This window comes from Pyxicephalus adspersus, chromosome 1 (genome assembly GCF_032062135.1).
Source record: "Pyxicephalus adspersus chromosome 1, UCB_Pads_2.0, whole genome shotgun sequence".
NCBI lineage: Eukaryota > Metazoa > Chordata > Amphibia > Anura > Pyxicephalidae > Pyxicephalus > Pyxicephalus adspersus.
In genome coordinates this window covers 109,858,480-109,874,138 of record NC_092858.1, presented here as the reverse complement: position 1 = coordinate 109,874,138, position 15,659 = coordinate 109,858,480, and the positions used below count along the sequence as shown (strand labels likewise).

General features: G+C 42.8%; 1 protein-coding gene across 2 annotated transcripts in view; it reads right to left on the bottom strand.

Moving 5' to 3' along the window:
* The window catches only part of EPS8L3 (EPS8 signaling adaptor L3), a 254,614-nt gene that overhangs the window by 224,950 nt on the left and 14,005 nt on the right, over window positions 1-15,659 (bottom strand). For both annotated transcript variants that reach the window (XM_072423530.1, XM_072423540.1), the window contains exon 2: window positions 7,820-7,862. In XM_072423530.1, coding sequence (XP_072279631.1) covers window positions 7,820-7,845 — 26 coding nt within the window. In that variant the 5' untranslated portion in view covers window positions 7,846-7,862. The remainder of the gene's footprint in view (window positions 1-7,819; window positions 7,863-15,659) is intronic.

Below are 15,659 nucleotides of genomic sequence, written 5' to 3'. Positions count from 1 at the left end.
CACCGCCTCCTCCTCCCAGTACCCTGCTCTAGACGCCAGTTAACAATGCCATCCAAGCTTCTCAGGGCCCACCGCCTCCACCTCCTGCTTTCACTGATGCTGCCACCTGCCCAGTACCCAACTCTAGATGCCAGTTACTAATGCGGTCCAAACGTCGTCTCAGGGCCCACTGCCTCCTTCTTCTGCTGTTTCTGATGCTGCCGTTTGCCCAGTACCCTACTCTAGATGCCAGTTTTTTAATCCCGTCCACAGTTTGTTCCAGAGCCCACCACCTCTTCCTCCTGCTGTTACTGCTGCCGCCTGCCCAGTACCCAGTACCAAGCTGTAGATGCCAGTTAACAAGGCTGCCCATGCCACATTTTAGAAAGCTACAGCTAGCAGATAGGAAAAGGCAGTCCCCTACAAAGCAATGTCTCCACTAGCTACAACTTGTACACTGTCCATATAGGTGATGGCCTCAACCACTAATGCCGTCCTTGCTCCCTCTCAGGGCCCACCGCCTTCCCCTCCAAGTACCGAGCTCTAGATGCCAGTTAAGAATGCCATCCACACTTCTCAGGGCCCACCGCCTCCTCCTCCTGCTTTCACTGATGCTGCCGCCTGCCCAGTACCCAACTCTAGATGCCAGTTACTAATGTCGTCCAAACTTCGTCTCAGTGCCCACCGCCTCCTTCCTCTGTTGTTACTGATGCTGCCGCCTGCCCAGTACCCTACTCTAAATGCCAGTTACTAATGCCATCCACACTTTGTTCCAGAGCCCACCACCTCTTCCTCCTGCTGTTACTGCTGCCACCTGCCCAGTACCCAGTACCCAGCTGTAGATGCCAGTTAAAAAGGCTGTCCATGCTGCATTTTAGAAAGTTACAGCTAGCAGATAGGAAAAGGCAGTCCCCTATACAGCAATGTCTCCAGTAGCTAAAGCTTTCACACTGTCCATATAGGTGATGGCCTCAACCACTAATGCCGTCCTTGCTCCGTCTCAGGGCCCACCGCCTCCTCCTCCTAGTACCCAGCTCTAGATGCCAGTTAACAATGCCATCCATGCTTCTCAGGGCCCACCGCCTCCTCCTCTTCTTTCACTAATGCTGCCGCCTGCCCAGTACCCAGTACCCAGCTGTAGATGCCAGTTAACAAGGCTGTCCATGTCGCATTTTAGAAAGTTACAGCTAGCAGATAGGTAAAGGCAGTGCCCTACAAAGCAATGTCTCCACTAGCTACAGCTTGTACACTGCCCATATTGGTGATGGCCTCAACCACTAATGCCGTCCTTGATCCGTCTCAGGGCCCACCGCCTCCTCCTCCCAGTAACCAGCTCTAAATGCCATTTACCAATACAGTCCCCGCTCCGTCTCAGAGCCCACCGCCTCCTCCTCCTGCTGTAAATGATGCTGCCGCCTGCCCAGTACCAAACTCTAGATGCCAGATACTAATGCCGTCCACACTTTGTTCCAGAGCCCACCACCTCTTCCTCCTGCTGTTACTGCTGCCGCCTGCCCAGTACCCAGTACCCAGCTGCGGCCTGCCCAGTACCCTATTCTAGATGCCAGTTAGCAATGCGGTCCCCGCTCCGTCTCAGTGCCGACTGCATCCTCTTCCTGCTGCTACCACCTGCCACTTTTAACTTATAACAGAGCTGTGTAGCTGGCTAATTTTTTGACTGAAAGACCCCCCTCAGAAACCTCTGTCTTTACTCTGAAGCCTTTGTATGGCTTGTAACAGAGCGGTGAAACCTGGTGGCTAACTTTTGGACCAGAGGAACCCCCTCGTGCCCCTCTCTGCCTCTACTCGGAGACCGTATAAAATCCGGAATGTTCCCTTGACCGCCCCAAAAAATGGCCTTGCCAGCAACAGAAAAAGACTTCCTTATTTTTTTTTTACTTGCACAGTGTTGTGTAGAGCTGGGGGAGTCTTGACATGTCTTTTTAAATGTATTTATAGGCTGTAGAAGCTCTACACATTCCAGAAAAACAACCTGAATTTTTCCCCCATTGACTTTAATAGAGTTCGAATTTGACATTCGATCACCCGAATAATAATGCATTTTTTCGACCGAATAGCGGTTGAATCGAATAGTGAGCTATTCAACCAACACTAGTTGTGATTGTGGTGTAGCAATATTTGTGCTAGGGTTGTAATATCATGTTCCCCTGTAATTTTCGGTATCAAATTGATAACTTCACCCCAAAAAGGTTGAATAATTGGGCAGCTCCACCAGATGTGTAATAAAGAGCCTTCAGCAGATTTACATCTCCAGCATTTTGAGTCATTTTGAGGGTGTATTTTATGAAAGTATAGATGCATTCTGTACAATCTTGTGCATATTTTAAAGTTATTTTCTTGTATGTTCACATTTTGTAAAACCTTTTGCTCATAATTACGTTGATATTTTCCCATTCTTCTTCTGAAAATTCCATCCCCAGATCTAACTCCCACTGCAAATGAAAACGATCCACCGGGGTGTCCGGGGAAACTGAAAGTAGATTATCAAGGATATTGTATGCCTGTTTGGACCAGTGGATTGGCACAGCTTTTCAAACATAGTTGTTTGGAGCATAATCTATTCTTGTCTAAAGTGTTGAGGAAATGTCATAATGGGAAAAAGGACCACCACGGTATTAATTTGCCTTCATTCTCAGCTTGCAGTTCTTGTTTGTCTTTGAACCTGCCCCTGACAAAAAAATGGCCCTCCAGTAGTTTTCAATCCTCTCTCCATGATTTAGGTAACTCATTCAATGAGACCTGGTGGGAACGTTGGGTTGGACCAAATTGGGGTGAAAGGACTTGGAGAAGACAAAATATTAAATCTACGAGTCATCAGCATAAACACCCTTAAGGAAGCTCCAATAAAAGGATGGGGTAAGAGCTCTGGGTCTTTTTTTTCTCTGAATCCATGGGATAGAGTTCAGTGGTATCGTGGAGTATATCTGTTCTAAATTAACCTAGTCCTTAGATTGGGAGTTTGCACACCAGTCAACAATTCTGGCAAGGTGACAAGCCCAGTAGTATTTCCTGATATCTGGTAAGCCTATACCTCCCCTGTTCTTTGGTGTTGCAAGGCGGCGAAATGCTATTCTGGGTGGTTTCTGTCCCCAGAGGAATGTTCTAAAACATTAAAATAAAGACTTGAAAAAGGAGTCTGGCAAAAAGATCGGGATTGTTTGCATCAGATACAGAATTCTCGGTAGGACTGTTCGTTTTCAAAATTGCCGCTCTTCCAAACCAGGAAAAGGCTGATTTGTCCCAGGTTTACAGATCTGTTGACAATTTTGAAAGGATTGGTACAAAATTTAAATTGTACAATTCTGAAACTGATGTGGCCAGCTGTATGCCTAGATAAGTAAAAGATTATTTTTTTTGCCACGTGAATGGAAACTTTGCATGACATTCTCTAAATTCTTGTGAAGACAGCAAAATATTTGGTGCGGAGGATTTTTAGTAATTGATTTAAAAATAGGCAATGTATTGGAATGATTCTAGTGTATTAAGTAGTGCAGGAATGGAGGACATAGGATGAGTAAGTGTAAGAAGAATATCATCTGCGAATGCACTTTTTATTTATAAATTTTATTTTTATTTATTTATATTCTTTGTTACCTATGCACAAGCCTGAGATCTTATTATTCTCTCTAATTTGATTCAAAAGGGGTTCCAACGCTAAGACAAAAATCAAGAGCGACAGTGGGCAACCCTGTCTGGTGCTGTTGTTAATTGAAATAGGTGTCAAAAGAAGGCCATTTATTCTGTCCTTTGCTGAAGGTTTAGAGTATAATGAAAGTATTCGGGCATGCATTTTAGGGAGAATTCCTATGGAGTCCAAGACATCCGCCATATAATACCATGCCAACCTATCAAATTCAAACCATCAATGCTTTTTCTTATCTACAGATGCTGAAAAAGCATTGATGGTTTGAATTCTGAGCCCATTGTGCCAGATTAAGAGCTTTGGTGGTATTGTCTCCAGACTCCCTACCGGGGATGAAGCCAACTTGATCTAAATTTTTCAGAGATGGAATGAGTGTAATTAGTCTGTTAGCCAGAATCTTTGCAAAAATCCTTCAGTCAACATTCAGCAAAGATATTGGACAATATACTACAGGATACTACAGGAAGACGCATCTTTGTAATCTTCTTTATGTATTACTGTAATACGGGCTTCCAGAAATTCTGGGAGTGGTGTTTTGTCATTCTTGAATGAATTAAATACAGCTAGAAAATGGGGAGCTCGAATGGGGACAAAGGCTTTATAATATTGAGTGGTCAAACCATCTGGACCTGGGCTTTTGCCTGGTTTCAATTGCTTTAAGGTCTGTTGAAATTCCAGGTATGACATTGGTCTTTCTAATAATTCTGCATTTTCAGCTGATATTTTGTTTGAGCTATACTTGGCTAAAAAGGTAAGTATGGCTATCTGCCTGTCTATCAGTTCCCCTTCAGGTTGTTAGGGAGGTTTTATGTTGTAGAGTTGTAAAATGCTTGGAATTGTTTGGCTATCTCATCCGATTTTAGGTATACTTGACCATGTTTATCTCTAATTTGCGCTATATTGTTCTGGGCCTGTTTCACTTTCAGAGCTCTAGCTAAGTATCTACCACTTTTATTAGCATGTTCATAAAAGAACTTTGAGAATAGTGCGTATGCACATTTAACTTGTGCAAAGAGTAACTCTTTCAGCTTTTGTCTCAAATCTATTAGTTCTGTTAGAGTTTATTTTGCCTGTGTACATTTATGAACTAATTCTAGATTCTGGATTTTGTTCATCAGTAAAGAAATTTCTTGTTGTTTCATTTTTTTTTAATTTTGTCATCCATTTCAGAAAAGTACCTCCACTTACACTTTTGTGGGCTGTCCATGAGTTCTTCAAACGCAGTTGAAGAAATCTCTGCAAGTCCTCTGGAGAACGAAGGTGGTAGGATCTGCCATCCCTAGTGGTGGAAAGACAAAATGGAAACCTCCAGTGATAGGGTATGCGACATTCTCTCAAGACATTTCTGTATTTCCCTCCAAAAAATACAGATATTTCATTGTTTGATACCTCTTGCTATTTACCAAAGAAGACCGTTTGGTACAGGTGCATTTTTGCCCGAATAAGTAAAAGATGAGCAGTGGACGCAGGGGAAGGTGTGGGGTTGGGTGACCTGCCGCATCTGGCAGGGGGGATACTCCCTGGGAGTCCGCCACTGTAGAACAGCAGCAGCAGAAAACTGTTGGAGGCAGCAGCACAAGTTGTCAAACAGGTCTGAGATGTGTGCCGAGCACCAGTACGCTGGTAGATTTATTTGGAGGGCGTACTACAATCATACAGCCATGTCATGTGGAGAGTATTGTGTACTACTACTGTAGCAGGCTCTTCTGCAGCAGCAACAGCAGCAACCAGCACAGCTGTGACAGGAACAAAGACAGAAGTTAGCTTGACTAATGTGCCTTTACCTCCCAATGACTTTTCCTTGTTGTTTGACGAACAGCCTGAGGATCTGTCATTGCAAATTTCAGAGCAGGAGGCAGACTTTGAGACCCTTAGAGAGTGTGGTCAGCACTTTCTGGGCAAGGGTTCTGCATCAGTGGCTACATTTGCAGAGGTTGGCTTAGATGAAAATGAGGATGATGATGACTGTGATGTCACCTGGGAACCACTGGTGCGTGTAAGGGTTAGCAGCAGTTCCGAAACAGACGTAGAGGAAAGGCAGCAGCAACAGACTGGGGATGGAAGGGGTAAGAAATCCTCCTCATGTGAGTCCCAATGAACACAAAGACGAGTGGGCACAAGCAGGGGAACAGTCAGAGGCGATGTGACCGTTGGGGAGATGGAGCTGGAGCAGACGCAGGGCACCCAGCAGACGCAGAGGCAGGCAAAGAAAAAGAGCGAGTGGTTGCACACACCTCTCCAGTGTGGTTTTTTTTCATGCTGAAAGGCGATGAAGGGTGCATAGCAATCTGCATCCTGTGCCACAGGCAGATTCGCAGAGAACAGGTCAGATCACATTTGGGTACAACATCCCTGCTTTCCCACATTCGGAAAAACCACAAACCAAAGTGGGAGCAGTACTTGCGTTATCTTGAAGGAGGTGCAATCATCGTCTCTTCTTCCACCTCCATTGACTCCTTCTCCACCTCCAACTGTCATTGCTGCTATGTCTCAGGAGGTTGGTGCCAGCCAGACTTCCAGCTGCGAGGAAGTATCAGCTTCCAGCTGCAGGTTTTGTGGCGTTAAACGAAGTTTGTCGCAGCAAGATCAGTACTCCAGTGACCCCTTCAGCTCCCCTAGCTCCCAGTCCCTTCGGCCTACTCTACCAGTTCTGCGCAAGGCATAGGGCTATGGGCCCAACCAACAATAGAGTCATTGAGCTTAATTCGCGTCTAGCCAAACTATTGGCCTTGCAGCTACTGCCTGTGGTGGGTTGTGGGGGATTGCTCGAGGTAGCAGGGATCAAACCGGTAACAACAAGAGGCAACCAGCTCAAGTCAGTTTAAAAGTCCAGGCTCCTGCCTGCAGGCTTTATTCTCACAGCCTCTTTAGCTCCCCCACCTGGCTAAGAAGTTCATTGTCATTCAGCCTCGTACTTCAACCCCACCTTCAGGTCAAAAGAAAAAATGACTAAACAGAAAAGTTCTCTGTGTATAACCTGTATCTGGGAAAACCCTAAGACTTCTTTGGCCAGCTGTTACAGTCTTAATTCACACAAGCAGTTTTGTTTTTACTTCAGAACTGCTGTCAACTAGTCTGCAACTGTTCCAAAGGCCAGGTCATCATTGAAAAAAAACTGAAGCAGTTGAAATTCCTTTTTAAACCGGTGTCTGGTTGCAGAGCAGGTTTATGGAAATTAGCTGCTCTAACCTCTTCAATTGAATTCCTACCTCCTAAACAAACTTTTGAAAACCGTGGCACTGAATACTTTCTGATGCCTAGTGGTTAAAAATGGGAAACCGCCAGTGGTTACTGTGAGATTGACAAATGCTTAAACTTAACCTAGGAGTCTTGTACTAATTTTTACTCCTTTTCAGTCATGTCAATGTATTTTTACACGGTAGTTTCTAGGGGTGGCCACTCAGACAAAGTGAAAGAAACATATGAGTGATTGCTTTTCAAGGTGGATCATGTAGTTAGGTGCAAAGTGCATGTACTTTAGCATTCACTACCAGCACATGTTGTTTAATTAATATTTAACATTAGGTTTGTTTGTTTTATTGAATCACAGATAAAGCGAGCAAAGTCTTTGGTTTAACTGCTTTACATATCTTTATTACTCTTTTTACTGGGTCAAAAGGCTTCCAAGAAATACTAGTGCTTACTTCATTTAAAATGAGTTAGTGACCTAAAACAGTTTTAGAATTTCTTTTGTATATACAAAATAAGAGTGAAATTTCAGACCTATTTTTATTCAAAAACACTGAGCAAACAATCCACAAAATTTTTTAAAACTACAAAAAATCTGTAATAGATAAGATAAGAACAAATAAGTCTGGAAATTGTACAGGCAGCAGGAAGTTGGATGGCCACATGTGGTTAGAAAGGCAGTTAGGAGGGTGCTTTGGTAGCCCACATGTGGCTAGAAAGGCAACTAGATAAATTTACAGGGCAGGAGGTAGTGTTATGGGGGTGTAAGATATCTGGAAACCCCCTTTATTAGGTAGGTCACCTGATTGCTTCCCACTAACACCCTGGGGATGGGTACAGGAACTAAATAGCAGTATTACTGTTCCCTTTACTGTAACCAGCTCAACTTCTTTTTTTTAACACAGGTCTGAATATAGCTTAAAAGATTGTCTCCAGATTTTTTTTTTGATTGACCTGTAAAACAGTTCTTAAAATGCCTCTACTTACTCGATTGCATTCAGGAAATCATCCATAACTGCAGTAGGTAATCCTGTAGGGGAAAAAAATAAATAAATAAATATATATATATATATATATATATATATATGTCTGTCTGTGGACAATTGCATGCTTTTGTTAAGAAATAAACTTCTTATTTCAAACGTTACCCCTAATATTGATTATAAATGTTATTTATTATTGACATAAATTTTAATTTAGGTTACAGCAGTGGTCATGTGTACAAGTTTGGCAGTCTCAAGTAAGTTAGTATCCTCCTTAATAAAAGATATCTTGAGAAAACTGTACAGAATGAAAAAGATTCAGTTCTCTGACAGGAAATATGCATGACAATCTCCCTCAGATAAAAAGTTCCAGTCAAGCTACCATAATGGTTGGAATTCTTTTTGATCCTAAATTCTCCAGAAGTTATAGGAGAAGTTTCAATAGTGTAAACATGTACAACATGTAGTGTTGTGTTCACTGGTTGACCAAAGTCCCCACTGCATTCACTAGTGATTCTTTTTCTCTGGCTATGCTGTTCACCGTGATCAAATGTCATCAGATCAATATACAGAATTCCTGGTTGCCCTTTCTGAGGTAGCAGTTGTAAACCAGAAACTGCTATACCAGAAAGATACCACAGGGATCACCGTCATAATTTGAAAATTATATATAAGATCTGAGTATGTAGGCCCCTTAAAGGATGTCTTGGGGGTTTTTAACTGGGGAAAACTAAGCTAAATATGTTTGTTTAGCTCTGTGTACACAAAGGAAAATTGCAGCTCAAGTCTAAATAGCAATCTCACTGCCTTAAACAAGCCACAATGGCTCAAATTTTATATTATTGAGAAACAGTTGAATAAAATAAAGCTGATAAAGCATCAGAACCTGATGGATTACACTCACATGTTCTCAAGAGGTGAGCTCAATTACTTCAAAGTCATAGTTTCTAATTTTTAGAGACTTTAATTACTGGCATAATACCAATGAATAGGTGTAAGACCAATGTGGTTACTATCTTTAAAAAGAGAGCAAAGTCATAATTATCTAACTACAGACCGGTAAGTTTAATTTTCACAGTGGAAATGTCCCCAGGGGGTTTGATAAAAAACCACATAGAGGAGTTTCTACTAGAAAATATTTATTGTAAATGAAAGTCAGCATGGATTCAAAAAAGACTAAAGTTGCCTCCACCCCCTCCCGATTCCTAAAAGGGATTTTTTTTTAGTTTAGTTTAGCCCGGAATAGTTTAGCGGTGTTTGGCACTCCTCTGGTAATCTTGGCCTGAGACGCCTCCCGCCTTTATATCTGTAACCCCATCCTTCTTGCCTCTTCCCCCACCCCTCTTTCTGTAAGGCCTAGACTGATAAACCATGGGTGTTCTCAAAATTATCTCATATAATGACAAGAGGTTGAACACCCCTGAAAAACGCTCCATGTTACTGGCTGAGCTATGTACGTGCACAGGTAGCCTTCATACAGGAGTAGTGTTGTTGTTCGAATTCGGGTCATCCTAATGTTCGACCCGAATATGACTGTTCGAATTCGGATGGACCCGACCCAAATTTTTCTGGATTCGAATACCCGAATTCGACCTTCCCACAATGCATTCGAACAACAACACTACTAGGGACCTCCCCCATGATGCAAAGGGCCCTCCAATTACAGCAGGGATGCCCCCCTCCATTTTTGTTGTGGCAGGCAGAAGATTGGCTGTCTGTCACTGCATGCCACACAGGCAGCCATTGGCCTATATTAGGCCAAGGTATGCCTGCATTTTCCACTTCTGACAGAGATTTGCGGATAGCATCACAACCTTTCTGTGCTGCTTGGCTTGCTTTCTTTGTCAAAGTGAAAAAAGTGCTTTACTTTGGTAGACTGTGTCACACTCACACTATTAGTCAGATAGATTGTTGGAGCCAGACGAGCCAATTCAAACTGGTGCCAAAAGGCCGCAGCTTCTTTTCGGCACATATAGGGAAACTGTCTAATCTGATGATGATGATGATGTCCTTGATCGGACATGGGGCGAACAAGGAGATCATCATAGGCAGGAGGAAGAGGAGGAGGAGGTTGCAGAGGACCCTCAAAGGGGGAGAGGGAGGAAGAGGGTAAAAGCTGACCACACTCTGCATTCTTCAATTACCAGTGAGGCAAGTCATAGACATAAATCGTGGGAAGCTGTCACCACAGCTATGCCTCAACAACCGCGGACCGCCAACACGAGCACCGGCTCCAGAGCACCTTTCGGCCCAGTGAAATGTTCGCCAGTGTGGGCATTTTTTAATGTCCATAGTGATGACAACACTATGCTCATCTGTAAACTGTGTGCTCAACGCTTGAAACGAGGCAAAAACCCAAACAAACTTGGAACAAGTTGCATGAGCACTCATTTAAAAAGCCACCACCCAGTAACTTGGCGGGAACACCTGGTGAAAGCACAGAGCTCTGTGCGACCACCTCCGCCCGAGAAGCAAGCTCCAACTGCTCGATCCTCCTCTGCTGCCTTTCCTCCTTCTGCCACTAAAGTTTCCTGTGCTGTTGCCAGCAATTTGAGTGTGGTGTGTAGATGATCATTACCTTATTCAGGCTCCACCAGCCTGAATAGCAGGAGCAGGAGCTCCAATGCAGATCGGCTGCTGTTTGTGGCGTTGCTAGCAGTCAGGACCAGGCATCATTGCCATCCCCCACAATTTCTACCCCATCGTCCAATGTTTCTGTGGTTAGCATTAGTAGCATCCAACCTTCCATCCCCCAGATGCTTGAGCGCAAAAAGAAATATGGCCCAAATGACCCCAAAACAAAGCAGATCAATGCGGCAATTGCACAGCTGATTGGGTTAGAGCTCCTCCCTTACCAGCTGGTGGACTCCAATGCGTTCCATTACGCATTCCTCTGCGCAAACCCACAGTACATTATGCCTAAGCGACAGAACATTGCAGAAAAATGTGTTCCTGCTTTGCATAAACACATGCAGAGCAAGGTGTCCATGGCCCTGCAGCACTTAGTTTCTGGCAAGGTGCACCTGACAACCGACAGTGGTCGAGCAAGCATGGAGTGGGAAGATATATTTCCTTTACAGCTCACTGGGTAACTTTGGTGGCAGCAGAGGAAAATGCAGCTGCAGCAAGGCCTGCATACCTACCTCCGCCCAGAGCACATCGACATGCAATTTACTCCTCAACCTCCACTTCCTCCTCCTCCTTTGAATCTTGTGCCTCAACCTCTTCCTCCAGGGACACTTTGCCATGAAGACCCAGCACCAGCACCTCCCATTCGACAGCATCTGTTCACGGCCAGCAACAACCTGCAGTTTGCTATTTCGGTGCACAATTCCGACATTGCCACGCAGTCCTGAGGTTGCAAAGCCTGGGTTCCCTCAGCCACACGGGCGCAGCCATTCTAAGTACCTTGCGGGAGCAGGAGGACAAATGGCTAACTCCCAACAGACTTCAGATAGGCAAGGTCGTGTGTGACAATGGGGCCAATCTGCTGGCAGCCCTGCGTTGTGGGAAACTCACACACGTACCTTGCCTGGCTTACGTCATGAACCTGATAGTACAGCGCTTCGTTAGGAATTACCCAGGCCTCCAGCCGCTGTTGCTGAAGGCCGGAAAGTTGTCAGCGCATTTCCGCCACTCGTACACAGCCAGGGCCAGATTGGTGGAGTTACAGCGAAATCTGAACCTGCCAGTTAACCAGTTAATTTGTGATGTGGCCACACGTTGGAATTCCACATTTTACATGCTTCAGCGGCTGGCTGAACAACAGAAAACGGTGGTGGATTACGTGGCAGAGTCTGTTTGTTTCAGACGTATACCTACACTACCTTTCTTCAGCCCTGCGGAGTGGCTGCAAATTGAGGACTGCAGAGATGGGAGAGTCTTGACATGTCTTTTTAAATGTATGTATAAGCTCTAGAAGCTCTCCACCGACCCAAATAACAAACAGAATTTTCCCCCCATTGACTTTAATGGCGTTCGAATTCAATGTTCAATCACCCAAATAATTATGCATTATTCGACCGAATAGCGGTCGAATCGAATAGTGAGCTATTCAACCAACACTACTGATTATCATTTATTATATTATTTTCAAGCAGAAACTCCTCTATGTGGTTCTTTATCAAACTCTCTAGGACTTTTCTAACTATGGATTTTAAACTTACCAGTCTGTAATTACTTGGTAATGACTTTGCTCCCTTTTTGAAGATAGGAAAAATATTGGCCTTATATCAATTTATTGGTACCATGCCATTAAAGAGTCTATAAAAATTAGAAACAATGGCTTTGAAATAACTAAGCTCAGCTCTTTGTGGACACGTTGATGTAATCCATCAGGTCCTGGTGCTTTGTCAACCTTAATTTTGCCCAACTGTTTATCAATCATATCAATTTTGAATATATATATATATTTTTAGTGTGTTTGTGTAGAACACATTCCCAATTATGTTCTGTGTTCTTTGAGGATAATATTTTCTCCCAGTCCAAGACACAGAGAGCCACCTTTAATCCTAAACAATTTCCTCTATTTTTCTGTTTACAGCTTACATTAAATGAAGTCATATTATGGTCATTGCTACCCAGATTCTCTTTTACGTGCAGATTTTATTATAAGCTTTGCATTTTTAGAAAAAACTAGGTCCAGCAGATTATCATTTATATCAGTTCTATAAACTGTACCATAAAATTATTTTGTGTTTAATTCATAACTTTCCACCCTTTTGCTGTACCTGTAGTGCAATTACTAAAGTCAATGTCAGGGTAGTTAAAATCTTCCAAAAGTACCAAAACATTGCCAGCTTTTGCAGCCTTTTCTATCTGTGCTAGTAGTTGATTCTCTATTTTTTCCTTAGCACTAGGGGCCCTAGAGCAGACTCCAATATTTAACTGTGTATTATGCATCCCTATATTCAACTCCACCCATAATGTCTCAACATCATCACATGCTCCATCAACAATTTCCTCTTTCACATTCACTTTCAGATCACCTCTCACATACGGACACCACCACTATTTTCGATTGACTCTACAAGACTTTACAAAAGAGAATAAAACTAGGAATATTGACAGCCCAATCATGTGAAGAGCAAAGCCAGGATTCAGCAATACCAACTAACTCATAATGCTCCTGGTTTATTAAGGTCTCCAACTCCCCTATTTTGTTTGCCAGACTTCTAGCATTGGTTAACAGGCTTGTTAAACCATTGCTGCATTTACCAGTGCTGTTTGCAAAATACTTTTGTTTTTCAGTACAATAAGTCCTACACAATCAAATATCTGTGCGTAACATGGGAAACTTCATATTTTTATCTATAACCTTCCCCCTAACTATCCCCAATCCACCCTCCACTAGTGACTGACCCCCGTATGACCTTTTATGCCACTTTATTTAACTGTCCCACCGCCCTCTGATTTATTTTTAAAATCTCTCCACTGTTCTCCTTATGGTACAAGCAATATTCCACAGACTATAACCTCCTTTCCTTCAACTGGAAACCTAGTTTTTAAACTGATTTTTAAGGATCCTCTGTCTTCCATATATCCTGCCATTGGTTCCAACATGGACCAAGACAGCTGGGTCATGCCCAGCCCCTCCCAGTAATTTGTCTACTAAATCCACCACATGCTACAAACTATTCTATCGGTCCTCCTGATCATACAGAGGGATATCAGGTCATCGAGTGTAGGCGGAAGGGCACGACCGGCAAGTTCATCTTTAACATGGTGTGATGATGGTGCAGGATTTCTAATGCCACTGAGGAGGCTCAGCAAGGTTCATCAAATACCTTACAAAAATTCTGCAGAAAGGTATTGAAGTCACCCAGGCCATTCACCTCTAGTGCTCCGTGATTGGCTGAGCAAAGGCGATCCCTAATGATGCTTGAGCCATCATCAGGGTTTCCCCTATTGATCCATTCAGCACTAGAGGTGAATGGGAACAAGTCTCCCCAATCAAGTCCACTGTTTCGTGATTGGCTGAGCAAAGGGGTTCCCTGATGATGCTTGAGCCATCATTAGGGTTTCCATCTGCTCAGCCAATCAGGGAGCACTAGAGGTGATGGGGAGACTTGTCCTCATTTAACCCCTAGTGCTTGGGGATCCCACACTGTCAGAAGTCCCACAGCTGTGCTCATGACATAAATGCAGCCATGGGAATCATCCTTTCATTGGGGGATAAGTTACACTAAACAATAAAACCTCTTCCTAATTTTTACACATATGTTTTAGCCTTTCAGGGAATGAGTAAGGGGTTTTATGTACCCCTGTACTCATTTTACAGGGTGAGGTGGTGGGGATCTGGCAAACTCATTAAAGGGGGCTTCCATATTCCAAAGTCCTGCTAAAAACACTTAAAAAAGCCCCCATTGTTTTAAAATTGCTTGTAAAAACGCAAAAAAAGCATATAAACGTGGCAGAAACGTTTACATGCATTTTTAACAGTCCGTGTAGACCCAGCCTAAATCTGAAAAGATATATATATATATATATATATATATATATATACATACACAGGTTGACAATCGAAAATCTGGCCATCAATAATATGGATCCCTCAGAGGCCTTTACTGCAGCAGCTTTCAGTTGCTGTTTGTTTGTGGACCTTTCTGTCTGAAGTTTAGTCTTCAACAAGTGAAATGCATGCTCATTTGGGTTAGGATCAGGTGACTGACTTGGCCATTTAAGAATATTCCACTTCTTTGCTTTAATAAATTCCTGGGTTGCTTTGGCTATATGTTTTGGGTCATTGTCCATCTGTATTATGAAACGCCTCCCAATCAGTTTGACTGCATTTAGCTGGATTTGAGCAGACAGTATGTCTCTGAATACCTGTCCTGTGTCACATCATCAAAAAATACTAGTGTCCCAGTGCCGCTTGCAGCCATGCACGCCCAAGCCATCACACTGCCTCCGCCATGTTTTACAGATGATGTGGTATGCTTTGGATCATGAGCTGTTCCACACCTTCTCCATATGTTTTTCCTTGCCATCATTCTGGTAAAGGTTGATCTTGGTTTCATCTGTCCAAAAAATGGTTTTCCCAGAACTGTGCTGGCTTTTTAAAATGTTTTTTTAGCAAAGTCCAATCTAGCCTTTCTATTCTTGAGGCTTATGAGTGGCTTGCACCTTGCAGTGCACCCTCTGTATTTACTTTCATGAAGTCTTCCCTTTATAGACTTGGATATCGATACACCTACATCGATTCTGCGATCATCCACCACTGTTGTCTTCTGTGGACGTCCAGGTCTTTTGGCGTTGTCGAGTTCACCAGTGCTTTGTTTTTTTCTCATGATGTACCAAACTATATATTTTGCCACTCCTAATATTGTAGCAATTTCTTGGATGTGTTTTTTCTGTTTTTTCAGCTTAAGGATGGCTTGTTTCACCTGCATGGAGCGCTCCTTTGACCGCATGTTGTCTGTTCACAGCAAAATCTTCCACATACAAGCATCCCAACCCCCTCAAATCAACTCCAGGCCTTTTATCTGCTTAATTGATAATGACATAATGAAGGAATTGCCCACACCAGGCCATGAAATAGCCTTTGAGTCAATTATCCAATTATTTTTAAGCCCCTGAAATAAAGTGATTATGTAAAAAAAAAGGCTTTAGTTCCTCACATTTTTATGCAATCTTTTTGTCCAACCTACTGAATTAAATCTGAAAGTCTGCAGTTCAACGGCATCTGAGTTGTGTCATTTAAAATCAATTGTGGTAATGTACAGAACCAAAATTAGAAAAAAGTTGTCTCTGTCTAAATATTTATGGACCTAACTGTATGAATATATATATATATATATATATATATATATATATATAAATATAATTATATAAAAATAAATATA